Raw genomic sequence first — 18,433 nt, forward strand, 5'->3', positions numbered from 1 at the left:
TGCATTTTAGTGAAGAGATTATCAGTGATTTTTTTTTTTTTAAGCATACCTCCCCAAGCAATCTCTGCCCTGGGAGGACACACAGTATAGGAAGTCAGCTCCAACACCTGGAAAATGGCTCTGGTTACATCAGAAACATCACTGCTCTGTCAACATAAGAAGTCCTTGCCCAGCCCAGGTACAGGCCAAGAATGGCAACTCTTGTGCCACCTTCAAACCCCAGCCGAGCGCCTGCTGTGTGAAAGAGGAGCAAGCAAACATGAGGGGAAAGGTCCGAAAGGAGACCATAGTACAGGCTGAGTTTCCCTTCTACAAAATGCTTGCAAGTGGAGAATTGCAGATTCTGGAATTTTTTGGATTTTGGAACATTTGCATAGACTTTACAGGTTGAGTGTCCTTAATCCAAAAACCTGAAACTCAAAATGCTCCAAAATGTGTAACTGTTCAAGGCCAAATCAGTGCTCAAGAAGCTTTGGATTTTGGATGCTGCTCCCCTGCAGGACTGATAGGCGGGAAAGAGAACTGGAATCAGACAACTCATCTGATACTGTCCTAGCCAGAGGCTAGAAGGGAGATAACTGGGCAATCCCATGTAAACTTTCAGGACTTTGCCTTCTTTCTCTGGACAATGAAAGGGCTTCATTCGAGGAATTTTAGGGTCCCTTTAGAATCCTAAGTAATCATATAGCTTTTGAAGGGCTGCAAGTCTTCCTCACCCTTTCATTAGAACCCCCTCCGACGCTTCTCACTGGTTTATGCTAATGGCACACTCATCAATGCATCTAGGAATTAAAAACACAGGGTTTCCTGGCATCATATCGTGGGTTTACTCTTAAGACCTTTAAGCAAGAGCACTGTCACACACTAACTGTAACAAAATAAATGTATGGCTTTACCTTAGCCGTGACGAGATTCCAGTCTAGGAACTATTTACACTGACAACAAGCAGAATGAGGCAGAATCAGGACCCGGATTAGTGCTACCCGAAGCTCCAAAGTCTCAGCTATGTCTTCCTGAGGCTGTGTACCTGCCACCTGCTTCCTCCACATGTCCCCTCACCCCAAGGAAGACAGGTGAGGAGGAAGCTTGCTCCTTTCCCCTGGCCTTTCTATAACCCAAATTTCTATGACTGATGCCACCTAAAATGGAAGGTGTCTGCCAGCTCGAGTCCTTACCAAGAAATGAGATGCCACAGAAAACACCACAATGATCAGACGTGACAGGTCCACGGCCATGCAGCCAACAACTCGTAAAGTCGTTGTAAACCACAGTGAACTAAAAATTATCATCTGCCTTGTCCCTCCCTATCTAGCTCTTTATCACACGTGGGTTAAGAGCAGAGTTCTCAAACAGGCCGATATTTAGGCTGCTGCTGGGGCGGACCCATGGTGGAAGGGTCAGGCAGCACCAGCCTCCTTCTCCTGCAGCATCATTCATGTTCAACGTGAGCCTGCTATATGGCAGGCCCAGTCCTGGGCACCTTACAAACCCTCACAGGCCCCACACCATTCTTCTGCCGTTGAGCAAAGAGGCTGCACAGTCCGAGGCAGCACCAAGATTTGTGGCTCTGAAGCTCACACTCAGAACCATTATGTGAAACCACCCACAAGTACAAAACACAAATACAAGTCTTCCCAATGCACTGGGCCTCCCGATGCTCACAGCTACACTGCTTCCCACTCACCAGACCACTGGCTCTGCAAAGAGCCTCCCTTCTTCACAGACATCACAGGAGCTCAGCTCGGGGTGGGGCTCACTGGGCCAGGAAGCCTCTTATCAGAACTGTGCCTGCATCCTCCCTGTTTTCTGAATGCTCCACCGAACTCTTAAACCCCACCCTCTTGCCTCTCCGGGAACATGTGTCTAAGAGTCCCTTCCTTCTCATTTTGATCTTGTTTTCTGCCTCTTCCCCTCAGCCTAAAAACATGCTCAAGAACACTACTACCTGTACCCCTTCCCCAAAAAGATGATGAAGAAGAAAATCGCCTTTGACCTTCATTCGCTTTTTCTTCTTTCTTTGTTTGGGGTTTGAACTCAGGGTCTCGGGCTTGCCAGGCAGGCACTCTACCACTTGAGACACTCTGCCAGCCTGATCTTCATTCACTTTTAATTTAATTTAACTTTAGCTACATCTCACTTTGTGACCCTGGGCAAAATGCTCTGAATACCTTCAAATTCTGTATTTAAAAAGACCGGAGGGTTCTTCCAGCTCCAACCTTCTGTGGTCTTTTATGCACAGGGTATTACCAAAACTTAAACCAGTTTCCTCATTGCCCTCAAGCCCACAGTTAATTTCCTTCTAAGACTGTCAAGCTGTTCCTCTACTAACAAAGCCCCTCTCCAACTCTATTCACTTCCCAAACCCTGATTTTCTCTAAGACTAGCTGCACCTCACCTGCTCTGGGACATCCAGACCCTTCTCCCACAGAACTTCGGATGTAAGCCACAACTGAGCGCTCGCCACCTGTCAGATATTGTGTTTCTCTTCATTCTCCCAACCAGGCTAAGTGCTCAGAGGACAGGGACAAAGTCTCCTGCCATAGCCATTATGGAAAGTAGTGGCCAGGGCTGTTATAAGATGTTCTAGGTATGAAGGAAACAACCTTCATTCTTGCTCTCCCCTCTCACATATACGTATTTGTAAACATAAACTTTTTGTTGAAGCTGGACGTGGTGGTACATACCTGTAATCTCAGCACTGAAGAAGCTGAGGCAGGAGGATTGCAAGTTCAAGGCCAGCCTGGGCTATATAACAAGACCCTATCTCTAAAAAAAATTATTTCAGCATCCAAATTTACCATCAAGAATGCTACTTACCTTTGGTTTTCTCGTATCTGCATCAGGAATGGTCACAGCCATGTTTCCCTTTGGTCAAAACTTTCGGGATCACAGTCATTGTGATCTTCTGGGCCTTTGGCTGGCCCAGACTCTATTTCTAACACATACTCTCCATGGTTACTGGTTGCTTTCTGAGACAGGTCTGACTATGCAGCCCAAGCTAGCCTTGAATTCAGGATCCTCCTGCCTCAGCTTCGCTAGTACTGGGATTACAAACATATGCCACCACACCTGGCTGTTCCCCTACTTTTCAACACACACAGTATTGTTACTTCACACTTCTAACCAAATTTCCAGGAAGCATTTGGAATAATACCAGAGACTTAGTGTTTGATCAAAACTACGTCCTCTGCTTTACTCATTAGGAAGTGACTAATCTTGACCTTTAGTTTGCAAGGAGCAGAATGCATGTGTTTCACGAGTTTGCTGGTGTTTACTAGCTGAAACACAACACACACATCACCAATGGAAGCGCCGAAACAGGGTTCACTTCCTCTAAGAGAGCCCTTGGGGCACTGCCCTGTATGGTGGGACAGTCCTATTCTGTAATAATCCTGGGTAAGTACGACTTACCTGGGTTGACAACTCTCTATCTGAAGTGCTTAGCACCAGAAATGTTTCAGATTTCAGTCTTTTTTGGGAATTTGGAATATTTGCATATACATAATGAGACACCTTATGACTGGGACCCAAGTGTAAACACGAATTAATTTATACCTCACATATACCTCATACACGTAGCTTAAAGGCAGACAATATTTTTAGTGTGTCTGTGTTTTGACTGTGACCGTAATACAAAATCTGATACAGAATTTTCCATTTGTGGTGTCATGTTTCAGATTGGGGATGTCAACCCGCACTGACTATTCAAAGTGAATCGTGAAATTCTCAAACAGCATTCTAAACTCAGCTTAGTATTTTCAATGAATGCTCCAGAACACTGGCTCTCAGCCCTGACTACACGCTAAAACCACCTGGAAAAGCTTCAGAAAGACCAACACCCAGCTTCCCCTTCTCTCTGCCAATGCCCTTCAAAGACTGGTCTAATCGGTTTGGAGTAAGATCTACACATCAGTACTTTCTAAAAAAAAAACCTCAGCTATGCTAAATGAATTAAGGCTCCACCGCTATGTTCTTTATGTGTAACAGCACTGTGGTTCTATATATTTTAGAGAGTTCTTTGCTAATGGAAAAAATGGTGAAATTTAACTGCGGTCTTCACTTAGTTAACAGTATTGTACCAATGCTAATTTCCTGGTTTTGATCATCTTAGAAGGTCAGATAAAATGCTGGCTTTAGGTGAAGCTATGGGGGTATTCAGGTACACTATTATTTTCATCTAAGTCTAAAATGAATTCAAATTTTAAAGTTAGAAAACAAACCTTTGCTTTTAAAAGATCCATGCTTAAATATTTCACAATTCTATGTCTGAGATTTACTGTAAAACAGACCAGCTAGGGAGGTGGTGGTGAGTAGGGGTGTGGATGACAGGGAGTGTTCCCAAGGTGATGGCTGTAGTAACAGGGTGGTGAGTAAATGCAAATTTACCACACTACTCTGCCTTGTTTAGTGGGTGTGAAAATTTTTCATCAATTATTGGAGAAAAAAGTTCCCAAGTGATGCGCACATGGAACCAGGGCCAAGAAGCACTGTTCTGCAGCCCTGATGATGTGGCACGACAGCACCTCTGTCTACCAGCTACAGAATGTGTTTCCCAACTCCCTGGCACTGAGCCCACCACCCAGTCTGTACCGCACACTGCTAAACTGCAAAACAAGATATGGATTAGAGCACTTTTAAAGAACTCAAGGAGCAAAAACGGCCAGCTGATTATTCTAAAACCTTCTGAGAGTTAATGCAGAGTAAACTTCCAGCACAATTGTCGAAAACAGTAGTCTTAGGTCTATAAGAGCATTTCCCAAAGTATTCTAAAAACCTTTACTTCTATGAGACGTTAATAGATGTGACCTTAAGACAAATGTTCTGAGCTGAAGGCAGTTTGAAGAGTGCTGGTTTTCTTGACCATAAGACTCCTAAGAATGGTAAATAATATGCATTGTGATTCTTCAAGGAGTGGTGATGACTATGCAAAAAGTTTGACCTTCTTTACCTTTTCCTATAATACTTGAGACAAGTGGTTCCCACATCTCAGCTAAGGGAGGGTAAACTTCCTAAAATAATGATTCAGAACACATGTTACACCTGTTGGAGAGAGAGGAGAACTCAGTATTTAAACAAACAAATAAGCAAGCCTGGTGATATTTATGCACACTCATGTTTGGGAACTATAGCTCTGTAGACCAAAAATAGTAAAATAAGTTTATATTATTTGAAAGGCTACATCAATGCCAAGCAATGTGAAAGGTCTTTTTAATAGTTTTCTAAATAATTCATTATGGTCTAGATGTGAAGTGTTCCCCAAAATGTCCATGAGCTGAAGGCTTGGTTCCAGCTGGTGCATCCAGTTCTCGAGAGGACCTGGATCGTGTGGGATCTAATCGAATCCACTGGTGGAATTATAATTTTGTGGCATTATGGGAGAGGAAGTAGGTCACTGGGGCATGCTTTTAACGGGCATTTTGCCCCTGCCTCTTCCTGGCTGCCATGAGGCCAGGTCTCTGCTCTGCAACATGCTCCCACCGTGACGCTGCCTCACCACGGCCCAGGAACAACAGAGCCTAGTGACCGTGTACCGACACCTCTGAAACCACGAGCCGAAATCAACCTGTCCCCCTGTAAGTTGTTTATGTTGGATATTTTGCCACAGTGATAAAAGGCCAGATAACACAGCACTCAATCCATGAAAGAATAGTTCATATAATTGTATATTTTATAAAGTACTACAATGCTGGAGGTGTTGGCCAATTTAAATCTGTTGACATCATCATAGCTACTTCATAATCTTGAGGATGCACTACCTCTATTACTAACTGAAAAGTAATCTGCAGTGACTGTCAGCTTGTAATGTGTTTGTTTCTTCATGTCTGCCTTCTTTTTTTGTGTGTGATTATAAATTTTATTAGACTTAAGAGATGAAGATCTTCATCAAACTAAAAAAAAAGTACAAAAGCTACATACAAAAACGTGAGATCAGACGACTAAACTTTCCTGACTCAGGGCCAAGTTCATGTCTGCCTTCTTCTCTCACCAGAGTTAATGACCCCAGGTCATTTGTTGGAACCAATCCAAAGAGTGCCTTTCACATAAGTGTTTTCTCCAAGACTGAGTACCTGAACTTTCTTTTATAACACTACTTCAAGGTGTCAGGAATATAAATCTCTTCTTGACTGAAAATTTGGGGAGATACAGTTACCCATTCCTTGGTGTTCACAGACTGTGCCAGGCAGTGGTCTGGCCAATGATACATTTCAGTGCTTGAAAGAAGAACCAACTGAATTACTGTTACTGGTAATTACACAATATTTATATCATGTTCTATGGATTTTCATGAATGATACTATGTGTTTCCTCATAAAAGCCTGTGGCCTAAGTAGGCATAATCACTTCCACACAGCCGAACAATGACCAAGTGTCGTGTACTCGCACAGTGGAAAACATAACTGAGGAAGACATCAAGACCCCTACTTTCAAAGAAATGATAACCTACTGGGAAAGAAAATGTAAATTATATACAGGAAACAGTTAAAGTCAATTCAAAGATAAAATGTCAGCTACAGCAAATTAGTATGGCAAGGCTTTACACACATTAATAAGGGCTGACACTGAACAGTTTCACTGTCACTCAGCTCTTGGGGTAGAGCACCCCATTTCTCATGAGGTCTATACTTTTTTTTTTGGGCAATGCTGGGATTTGAACTCAGGGCCTCCCACTTGCTAGGCATGTGCTCTACCACTTGAGCCATGCTCCCAGTCCGTTTTTCATGAGGGAACAGAGACATTAAGCAACTTGCCCAACCAAATCAGTTGAACCAGGAATCACACTCTAGGTTATTCTAACTCATAGACTGCTCTTCACCAGCACATTCTACCATGAGAAAAGACAATCTCACCCAAAGCAATGGGGAAAAACATGGGGCTTTAGGTGAAAAATGACTACTTCCCACGAAGCTGGGCCCCCCAGCTTTCCTACCCAGTAAAGACGAGTCAGCCCTTCCAGGACTCAGTAACGAGTCAGCAAGGCTCGTTACTTTCCCACAGTCTGTTGTTACCTCTTTGATTCGTTTAACCAAAGCATTCTGATCAAAAGCAACGGCCTCAGCACACTGGTGCAGGTGGTCCTGGTATCGGAGGCAGAGCTGCAGCACCTGCTGAGAATCCAGTTTCTCCAGTCTGGCATTTGTCGGGGATGTCTGGCCACTCAAGAGTCCTTCAGGGAGAAAAAAATTAGTGAAATGAAAGGGCATTATTGCTAACAAACTTGTGAGTAAGCTAGCTTAATCAGTTTGCTGCACACAGGGTAAGAGACATGTTAGTCTAGCAACTCTGCTACATGCTAACGACAATCACTGCAACGATCCTTTATGGACATCCATAATTGCCACCCTTTGCCATGTGCCTCCTGTGCCTCACTTTTCAAGTCATAATGCCTAGAAAATAAGGTATTATTAATCCCACTTTATAGATGAGTCAGGCAAGACACAGAGAGGCTGAGTTTCTCCAATGCAGTGCTCTCACCTCAACATACTACTTCATGGTTTTAGGAATACAAACCCCTTCTTGATTCATAATACCAAAAGATATATTCACTTAATTGCTTCTGGTAATTAAAATGGTTATCTGAGAAAATGAGAAAAATGAAACTGTGTTAGGAAGCTGTTCGGAGGAGATTCTAAAATGAAAAAATTTAGTAAGTAAACACACTGCCAGCTACCATGCCAGAAAATCACTCCTTACATTTTTGCAACACGAGCTTAGTCGTGTAACTGTTAACTGCCTCTGCTTTAGTGCAGGGGGTTATATTTCCAAAGCCTTGCTCTCCTTTAAGGAATGTAGGGCAGGATAGTGTTACAGAGGCTAAATGACTTGGCCATGGTCACAAGGCAGAGCCTGGACCAGAACTTAAGCCTGTGGACGTTTGGTTGCATGCTTTCTGCCAACGAAACAGCGTCCAGACTTTTGGTGTCAAAATCGCTATACGTTCTTAAAAACTACTGAGGGCCCCAAGGAGTTTTGCTTGTGTGGGTTATTCCTCATGCCATTAAACTACTGAAAGTTAAAACTGAGGAAATTCTTACAAGTTAAATCATTTAAAATTAACAGTAACACCACTGTTTGCATAAGTAGCATATTTTAAGGAAAACACCTACACTGCCAAAACAAAAAAGTGGGAAGAGTGACATTAGCTTATATTTTGTAGGTCCGCTTAATGTCTGCCCTAATAGAAAACAGTTGTACTCTCATATCAGCCTCTGCATTTAATCTGTTGCTAGTCCTCATAAGGTAGTCTCTGGAAAATTCCACTGCATGCTTGTAAGAAAAAAGAGAGCGATTTGCTAATAATGACTAAGAATTATTACAAAAATAGTTTTGACCCCAGAGACACCCTAGCAGGGTCTTGGGGAACCATCATGCCCCACCACGCTCTGTTCTTGCACTAGAGTCAATGCTACAGCACCAGGAACATGGACATATATCTGACACTGGAGCACACGCTGGGATGACTGGGACAACTGGGACAGGACCACCACATCAAGGTCATCTGTGAACCTTCCCCACTTCTGCCCCGATCCCTGTCAACCCCTCCCTGTTCTGATGCACGGAACTCAAGTCAACATGCTTTCCCCAAAGATGCTGTATGACTGATGGGCTACCCAGGTGGGCTGTCCAGAGAATCCTCAGACACACGGCTTGGCGGTCTCAGGTCTGACAGAGCAGAGAGCAGGGTTGGAATCCGAGGTGTGGCTCAGACCCACCACTTCCTACTGCCAGACCTATGTCCCTCAGTTGGTCCACTGTTAGTCTTCCCACAGGAGAGCACAAATTACTCCAACTGAACCTGCTTCTGGGATCACAGAAGTAGGGACTTATAGTATCACATACCAGGACACCATTGATACAATCCACTGATCTTATCCAGACCTCCCCATTTTATTTGCACTCACTGTGTGGGTGGGTGAGGGTGCATTTAGTTCTACATGATTTTTTCATGTGTATGTTCATGTATCCAATGCCATGGTCAAATACAGAGCTTCATGTGTTGCTTTCACAGACACACCTGCCTCTCCCCCACTTTTCCTCCCCATGTCCCAGGCTTAAACCCACAAACACTAATCTGTTCACCATGTCTAGAATTCTGTCCTTTAAAAAGGTTTTATATATACATACGTACATTATATTGTATTATATACTTGCTTGGTTTTGGTACCAGGGATTGAACACAGGGCTTCGCACATGCTAGGCAAGGCTCTACCACTTGAGCTGTGCCACCGGCTAACCTGAAAATGACAAAAAGGTATAGGTCTACCTTTTTCTTTTGGTTGTTTTCTTCAGTGCTGGAGAGCACACACATGCTAGGCAAGCACTATACACTGAGCTACCTCCCCAGTGCAAAAGTATTATATAAATGAAGGAATACAGTAAGTAGCCTTTGGGGATTGGATCTTTTCACCTGTGGTACATTAGAGATTTCTCCATATTGCTGATATATTAATGTGTTTCTTTTTATTTCTTAGTATACTCCATGTACATATGTACCAGTTTGTTTAATCATTCACTCACTGAAGAACACTTGGGTCATTTTTTAGTTTGGGCCTACTACAAATGAACATGCCATGAGCAGTCACATAGAGGTTTTTGTGTAAATTAGGTTTTCATTTCTCTGGGACAAATGTCTATGAATGCCATTGCTGGATCATGTGTTAATTGCCTGGTTAGTTTTATAAGAAACTGTCAGTTTCCCAGAGACCAATAAAATCTCCTGTAGATTTATGAAGGGCTACTCTATCACTGACAAGGAATACAGTTCCAGGAAAGAAAGACTGGGAAATGATTTTGCTTTCAACGTAAGAATAAAGGAAGATAATAGGGAAGAGGCAATGTGGAAGAGGAATGAATGACTTTGTGTCACCGAAAGTGTGCCATAATGGCCTCATGGCAAAAAACCACAAGTTAAAATTAAAAAAAAAAAAATCAAAGGGCTGGGGACAGAGCTCAGTGATAGAATGCTTGTCTAACATGGACAAGGTCCTGGCTTCCATTCCCAACATCTTGAAAAATATTTAGCAAAACAAAAGCCTGGGAAGAATATTTGCAATTCTTATCAGGAAGAGTGCTATGAATATAGAATATAGAAAGCTCCTAGAAACGGATAAAAAAATAGGAAAAGAAAGATGGACAAAGGATATAAAAAGGCATTTCACAGAGAAGGAAAAATACCATTAGAAAAGATGTGTGTTAAGTCAGTAATGCCACTGTGGAGGGCAATTTGGCTTGGGTCATAGCATCACAAATGCACATGGCCCCTGTGCAGAGTCCTGCTCCTCCAGCCCGAATCCCACGCACACTTCCACACAAGCCTAGTGATGGCTGGTGCAACAGAGGAGTGCTCACCGCAGCAGTGGAAGCAACAGTAAAAGGACAACACAGCTCAATGTCACCAATGAGGCTTTGTTAAATCAAGGCTCACCCATCAGTAATACCACATGAGCAGAGAAAAGAATAAGGAGGCTCGCTATGTGCAAGTACAGAAAAAATTTCCATAGGATATTAAGTAATCAAAAAAGAGAGGTGTGTGGAGCAGTGGAATATGCTACCACTGGATAAAAAGGAGGTGAAAGTAAATGAAAATGCATGTTTAGATTTGCTTGTGTTTGCCTAAACAAACTCTGGAATATGCATAAGAATTACATGGAGAAGAAGGGTAGGCAGGGTAACCTTCATAGTATACTCATACTTTTCCCCTTGAAAACTTTTTAAATAAACTCATTTTAACAAAAAGTGGCCGGGTCTTTCCCATCCATCAGTAATGTAATCTTAGGTAGTTCTCCCTTCTTCCCACTCTGTGTACAAACCAGTATGAGGTGGCCCAAATCCACAACAACCAGTTCCTTACCCTTTATTTTCACCATGGCTTTTATGGGCAAACACACCTTAAAGTGATTAAAAGCGTCACAACAAACCAAACTGGTTGAGGCCAGGGGCCATATGTTGCTTATCTTTTCGCCTGTGTCTAGCATAGCACCTGGCACCTGGGAGGCTCCAAGATAGAATAAGAAGGTGCTGTTCCACCCTCTGGAGTTCCCTAGTGCAGGAGGAAGAAAGGCTGCTCCACACCATCTGAGCGAGGCCTTGTCTCAGTCTGGACAGCTCTGCTTTTCCAAGGTGAGTGAGGAAGGTTGCTAAGGCTCCAGAAGAGCTGCAGTGCTGCATGAGAAACCCAAGCTAAGATGGCTAAAGCAGGGAGCCCAGAGCCACACTTCAGCTCCTCAAGCAAAACCCCTGCTCTATGTCTTAATGGAGGGATTAGGAGGAGGAGGAGGAGGACTCCAGAAAGTTGCCAGGTTTCTGAGGCACACTAAGGTGTTCAATTTAAGTTGCCTAGCTAACTTCAAAGTCACTTTGTCATTAAAAACAAAAACACACAATTGTACCCTCCCTCTCAGCATCTAAAACCAAATCCCAGCACCATGGGTCTATCATCAGAATGTGCTTCCTTGACTCAAGTGACCTCTACAGATCTACCATAAACCTTGCCCACAGAAAAGCAAGATAGGGCAGAGAAAAAAAGATGGGTCACTTTTTCTACTCCTGAGTGGTGAGAACCCAGGCAAAGCCCAGAGGCAACGAAGATATTTTACCACCACCATCAAGTAGCAGGAAACCACCCCTCCCTACTGGTGGCACATAAGGGGTGGGGGGCTGAGTAAATTTAGAGTCGGTAGACTGTCATTTTTAGGAGACATTAACTGCCAGCTCAGAATTGTTTTATTCTTAGTGGACATTACATTTTCTTTTTCTTTTACTTGTCTCTTATTAGTGAGCTGGGTTTCATTATGACACTTGCATCCCTGCATATAACATCCTTGGATCATTATCTACCCCTGTTACCTACACTTGTTCCTCCCTCCCCACTAGTGTCTGTCCTCTGTCTTCCCTCATAGTTCCTCTTGTACTCACACAGATCTCTCTCTTTTCCTCACTTAAGAGAAAATGTGATATTTGTCCGAGTTCAGCTTATTTCACTTAACATGCTCACCTCCAGTTCCATCCATTTTCCTGCAAATGACCTGACTTCATTCTTCTTCATGGCTGAATCATACTCCATTGTTTTTCTCTCCCAAGTATTTTCTCTATCTATTAATGGACACCATGTATCCATAAACTGGCAATTGTGAATATGCTTTTGGCTATACACCCAGAAGTGTTATACAGCTAGATCATATGATAATTCTATTTTTAATTTTTTGAGCCCTCCACAGTGATTTCCATAGTATCTGGACTTTTTACATTCCCACCAGCAGTGTGTGGGTTCTACCTCACTCCTGTCCTTGGCAGCATGTTTTTTTGTTTTTTGTTCTTTCTTTTGATGATGGCCACTGTGACTGGGGTGAGATGGAGTCTCGATGTAGTTTTGGTTTGCATTTTCCTGATGGATGAAGATATTGAACATTTAAAAATTATTTATTAGCTATTTATACTTTTGAGATCTATTCAGTTTATTTACCCATCTATTGATAAGATTATCTATTCTTCTGGTGGTTAATTTTATTTTGAGTTCTTGATTCATTCTGGATAGTAATCCCCTACTGGACGGACAGCTGACAAAGATTTTCTCCCATTCTGTAGGCTGTCTCTTCACTCTGGCAATTGTTTCTTTGGCTGTGGCAGGATTTTTCAAATTTGATATGATCCCTCCCAGTTGTCAATTATGGTTTTCTGAACTACTGGATTCCTATTCAGAAAGCCATTGCATATGCCTGTATCTGGAAGTGGTTCCTGAATTTTTTTTCTCTTGTGGCTTCAAGGTTTCAGGTCTCGTGTTAAGGTCTTTGATTTGCCTTGCATTGATCTTCATGCAGGGTGAGAGGTGGGGTCTAGTTTCAGCCTGCCACATGTAGATATCCAGTTTTCCCAGCACCACTTGTTGAAGAGGCTGTCTCTTCTCCAGCGTGCTGAGAATCAGATGGCTGTAACTGTGTTGAGAATCAGGTGGCTGCAGCTGTGCGGGCTTATTTCTGGGTCCTCTATTCTATTCCATCTGGCCACTGGCCTACATGTTTTTGTGTCAGTACCATGCTTTTATTATTTTTTCCTTCTCTTCTTTATTGGGAGGAAGGGGTGTGCTGGTGATGGAACCCATAGCCTACTACCACACACTAGCCAAGCACTGCACTACATACTTCCTACCATCTCCTCTTGTCTTGTGCTCAGCACCTGTACCCGTTCACACTACAGGCCTGGTCTCTAAGGCCTCTGATTTACAACCATTTTAATCCCTTTCTACCAACTCCAATAATTACCAAACACCATTACTAAAGAATGAATTGCATGCCATGGCTCAATATCTGATTAGCTCTGCATTTACTTATAATTAGGATTTTGTTTTTTGTTTTTTATTGTGAAAACTTTCAAGCTATAGGAAAATAGTTAAAAAGCATACCCAAATCCTCACCATCTAGACTCAACAACTGTTTTGTAACACCCACATCTCAAGTATGTAATTTTTTTCTTTTGCCAAGTCATTAAAAAATTATAGACATCATGATACTTACTTCTAATACTCTGTAAGGAGGAGTTTTGTCCATGTATTTACAGCTAGTTTTTTGTGTTAAATAAACCAAGTTTCTAAATTCTGTCTTCCTTACTGTTTAGAAACAGGGCCACTGCTGTCCTTTTTGTAGTTCTTTAAGCTTGATACGGTGATTTGCACAAGCTAGATGCTTACTGAATTAAAACCTGATCTAACAGATTCCATACATTGAATGGTAGGGGAGATATTTCCCGAGGCCAGGTTGAAACCACTCCATTATACAGAGCTGAGGCGTAGGCTCCAAGGAATGAGTGAGGACCCAGACTGGATATTCTAGAGCCAGCAAACTGCCACAGTACCCACCTCTTCATGTGAGGCACTGAGTATGAAAATCACCAGGGTTATGAATTTGGGGGACTCTGTGCTGAGTAACCTTTTTCATTCCTATAAGTCACATGGGGTACCTGAAGCACAGTGGACAGCCATGTGGTTATTAACTAATAACTACCTTAGGCTTTCACCAAATGAATTTAACTCCTGAGAGGATTAGTTACTTCTAGGCCTAGAAATTAATACCATGTTGTTGGGGAATTTATTTAACAAGCTCCATTTCTGCTACACAACCTAGAAAGCAGAATCTGTGTAACTCTGACAAGTTTTCGTTTTACTATACGAAAATCAATAAACATAATAAACCACATTAACAGAAGCAAAGACAAAAACCACTTGATCATCTCAATAGATACAGAAAAAGCCTTTGATAAGATCCAACATCATTTCATGATAAAAGCTCTAAGAAAACTAGGAATAGAAGGAAAGTTCCTCAACATTATAAAAGCTATATATGACAAACCTACAGCCAGCATATATACGAAGAAAAATTAAAACCATTCCCTCTAAAATCAGGAACCAGACAAGGATGCCCACTATCTGCACTCCTATTCAACATAGTACTGGAATTCCTAGCCAGAGCAATTAGGCAAGAAGAAGGAATAAAAGGAATACAAATAGGTAAAGAAACTGTCAAAATATCCCTATTTGCAGACGACATGATCCTATACCTTAAAGACCCAAAAAAACTCTACTCAGAAGCTTCTAGACACCATCAATAGCTATAGCAAGGTAGCAGGATATAAAATCAACATAGAAAAATCATTAGCATTTCTATACACTAACAATGAGCAAACGGAAAAAGAATGTATGAAAACAATTCCATTTACAATAGCCTCAAACAAAATCAAATACCTAGGTGTAAACCTAACAAAAGATGTGAAAGACCTCTACAAGGAAAACTATACACTTCTGAAGAAAGAGATTGAGGAAGACTATAGAAAGTGGAGAGATCTCCCATGCTCATGGATTGGTAGAATCAACATAGTAAAAATGTCGATACTCCCAAAACTAATCTACATGTTTAATGCAATTCCCATCAAAATTCCAATGACATTCATTAAAGACATCGAAAAATCTACTGTTAAATTTATATGGAAACACAAGAGGCCACGAATAGCCAAGGCAATACTCAGTCAAAAGAACAATGCAGGAGGTATCACAATACCTGACTTCAAATTATATTACAAAGCAATAACAATAAAAACAGCATGGTACTGGCACAAAAACAGACATGAAGACCAGTGGAACAGAATAGAGGATCCAGATATGAAGCCACACAACTATGAGCAACTTATCTTTGACAAAGGAGCTAAAAATATACGATGGAGAAATAGCAGCCTCTTCAACAAAAACTGCTGGGAAAATTGGTTAGCAGTCTGCAAAAAACTGAAACTAGATCCATGTATATCACCCTATACCAAGATTAACTCAAAATGGATCAAGGATCTTAATATCAGACCCCAAACTCTTAAGTTGATACAAGAAAGAGTAGGAAATACTCTGGAGTTAGTAGGTATAGGTAAGAACTTTCTCAATGAAACCCCAGCAGCACAGCAACTAAGAGATAGCATAGATAAATGGGACCTCATAAAACTAAAAAGCTTCTGTTCATCAAAAGAAATGGTCTCTAAACTGAAGAGAACACCCACAGAGTGGGAGAAAATATTTGCCAGCTATACATCAGACAAAGGACTGATAACCAGAATATACAGGGAACTTAAAAAACTAAATTCTCCCAAAACTAATGAACCAATAAAGAAATGGGCAAGTGAACTAAACAGAACTTTCTCAAAAGAAGAAATTCAAATGGCCAGAAAACACATGAAAAAATGCTCACCATCTCTAGCAATAAAGGAAATGCAAATTAAAACCACGCTAAGATTCCACCTCACCCCTGTTAGAATAGCCATCATCAGCAACACCACCAACAACAGGTGTTGGCGAGGATGCGGGGAAAAAGGAACCCTCTTACACTGTTGGTGGGAATGTAGACTAGTACAACCTCTCTGGAAAAAAATTTGGAGGCTACTTAAAAAGCTGGACATCGATCTACCATTTGATCCAGCAATACCACTCTTGGGGATATACCCAAAAGACTGTTACTCCAGAGGCACCTGCACATCCATGTTTATTGCGGCACTATTCACAATAGCCAAGTTATGGAAACAGCCAAGATGCCCCACCACTGACGAATGGATTAAGAAAATGTGGTATTTATACACAATGGAATTTTATGCAGCCATGAAGAAGAACGAAATGTTATCATTCGCTGGTAAATGGATGGAATTGGAGAACATCATTCTGAGTGAGGTTAGCCTGGCTCAAAAAACCAAAAATCGTATGTTCTCCCTCATATGTGGACATTAGATCAAGGGCAAACACAACAAGGGGATTGGACTATGAGCACATGATAAAAGCGAGAGCACACAAGGGAGGGGTGAGGGTAGGTAAGACACCTAAAAAACTAGCTAGCATTTGTTGCCCTTAACGCAGAGAAACTAAAGCAGATACCTTAAAGCAACTGAGGCCAATAGGAAAAGGGGAACAAGTACTAGAGAAAAGGTTAGATCAAAAAGAATTAACCTAGAAGGTAACACCCACGCACAGGAAATCAATGTGAGTCAATGCCCTGTATAGCTATCCTTATCTCAACCAGCAAAACGCCTTGTTCCTTCCTATTATTGCTTATACTCTCTCTACAACAAAATTAGAGATAAGGGCAAAATAGTTTCTGCTGGGTATTGAGGGGGGGGAGAGGGAGGGGGCGGAGTGGGTGGTAAGGGAGGGGGTGGGGGCAGGGGGGAGAAATGAACCAAGCCTTGTATGCACATATGAATAATAAAAGAAAAAAAAAAAAAGGAATGTATGATTCAGCAATGCATCATAAAAAAAAGAAACCCCGCGCATGGGCTAAATGTGTTCTCCAAAATTTCCATTTGAAATCCTAAATCCCAATGTAACAGTACTAGGAGGAGTGGCCTCTGGGAGGTAATTGGGTCATGAAGGCAGTAGAACCCTCATGACTGGGCTCAGTGTCCTTACATAGAGTGACATGATCCAGGTGTAGTGGCATACAATTGTAATTCCCAGCTTTTGGGAGGTTGAGGATGGAGGATTAAGAGTTCGAGGACAGCCTGAGCTACATGGCAAGATCCTATCTCAAAAAAGAAAAAAGAAACCCCCAAAAAAGAGACTGGACAAATGGCTCAGCCCATAGAGTGTCTGCTTTGCAAGCACAAAGCCCTAGCCCTGAGTTCAAACCCCAGTCCCACCAAAAAACAAAGAAAGAGAAAACAAAACAAGGGACATGAGAACTTGCCCTCACCCTCTGCCACTTGACAGCACAGCTGGAAGATGGGCATCTGCACACCAGGACGCAGGCTGCACCAGAACCAAATAGGCTGGTACCTTCACTTCCCAGCCACCAAAGCTGTGAGAAATAACAGTTTTGGCATCGGCACACCAGCTCAGAGTGATTAAGATACTCCCAAATTAACAAGGGGCTTTTTGACCCTATTCCAACATGAAAGCTATGAGTGTTCTTTACTTCACAATAATTCTAATTCTCAAAGGCAATTCCCTTAAAGAAAGGGAAAAGCCTAAATGCAACTTCCCTGTAAGGTTCTGTGATGTTAGTGATCAATTCCTGTAGGATACTTTAAAAAAGGGTGAGCTCCAAGGTTTGTCCCTTAGGAACTTTAAGCCCCATTGGCCACCTCAGAGGAGTGTCATCCCACTCAGGGAAGGAACCACCTAGCGTGGTCTTTGGCACTGTTTTGGTTAAAGTGTGGCAGAACAGACTGCAGGTGCAGAACAGGCCCACTGCAACATGCCAATCCCATAGGATTTGAACATTTCTCCAGGACCCCCTCCCAAAGGCTTCCAAAACCTACCAGAGGACAAGAAGGAGGAGCTTTCTTATTGAAACAGCATGGAAAAAGTTGGTTTCCGCCTCTTACAGGCTGTGTGAATTGGGACAAGTTACCTTCCATCTCTGAGCCTTCGCTCACGCCTGTGTAAAAATGACGTAATAACCACCTCCCTGGCAGGGTGTGTCTAGCCTACAACAGAATCCTGATGCATGTCTGTCCCCTTACTGACTTTCTTAGGAATCAGCATGGGAAAGTGGCACTCAGGCCTCAAGAGGATATGTGGCAGGTCATGAAGAGCATTCTGTCCTGCTAGGTTTAGGTACCCCTTTGGCCATGGCAGATGAAATGTGGTGCCACAGAAACAAGAACAAAGGATGTCACAGCAGAAGTAGACACAGCTTTTCCAAAGGTGATCAGTATCCACAAGTGATACACCTTGGTGTCTTCAAGGAATGGTCCACTGTTAGGGACTGAACTTAGCACTTCACAACCTCCTTTACTTTTTCATCTAAAAAATGAAGTGAAAAGTTCAACTCTTCACCCTTCCTCAACAGTTTCCAGGTTCATAGGCTCTCTGGTGGAACTCACCTGGCTAGGGAAGGGCGACAGTGAGGTGTTATGGAAAAGTACAAGCTCTGGAGTCAGACAGGCTTGGGTTTGAATATGCAGTGTTAGGTAGTCG

The 18,433-nt window shown here is 42.3% G+C and overlaps 1 protein-coding gene across 2 annotated transcripts in view; it reads right to left on the minus strand.

The window, feature by feature from the left end:
- Borcs5 (BLOC-1 related complex subunit 5) overlaps nucleotides 1–18,433 on the minus strand; it is an 84,030-nt gene that overhangs the window by 20,718 nt on the left and 44,879 nt on the right. For both annotated transcript variants that reach the window (XM_074076031.1, XM_074076032.1), the window contains exon 3: nucleotides 7,008–7,165. In XM_074076031.1, the coding sequence (XP_073932132.1) occupies nucleotides 7,008–7,165 (158 nt within the window). The remainder of the gene's footprint in view (nucleotides 1–7,007; nucleotides 7,166–18,433) is intronic.

The sequence above is a fragment of the Castor canadensis genome, chromosome 6 (assembly GCF_047511655.1).
Source record: "Castor canadensis chromosome 6, mCasCan1.hap1v2, whole genome shotgun sequence".
NCBI lineage: Eukaryota > Metazoa > Chordata > Mammalia > Rodentia > Castoridae > Castor > Castor canadensis.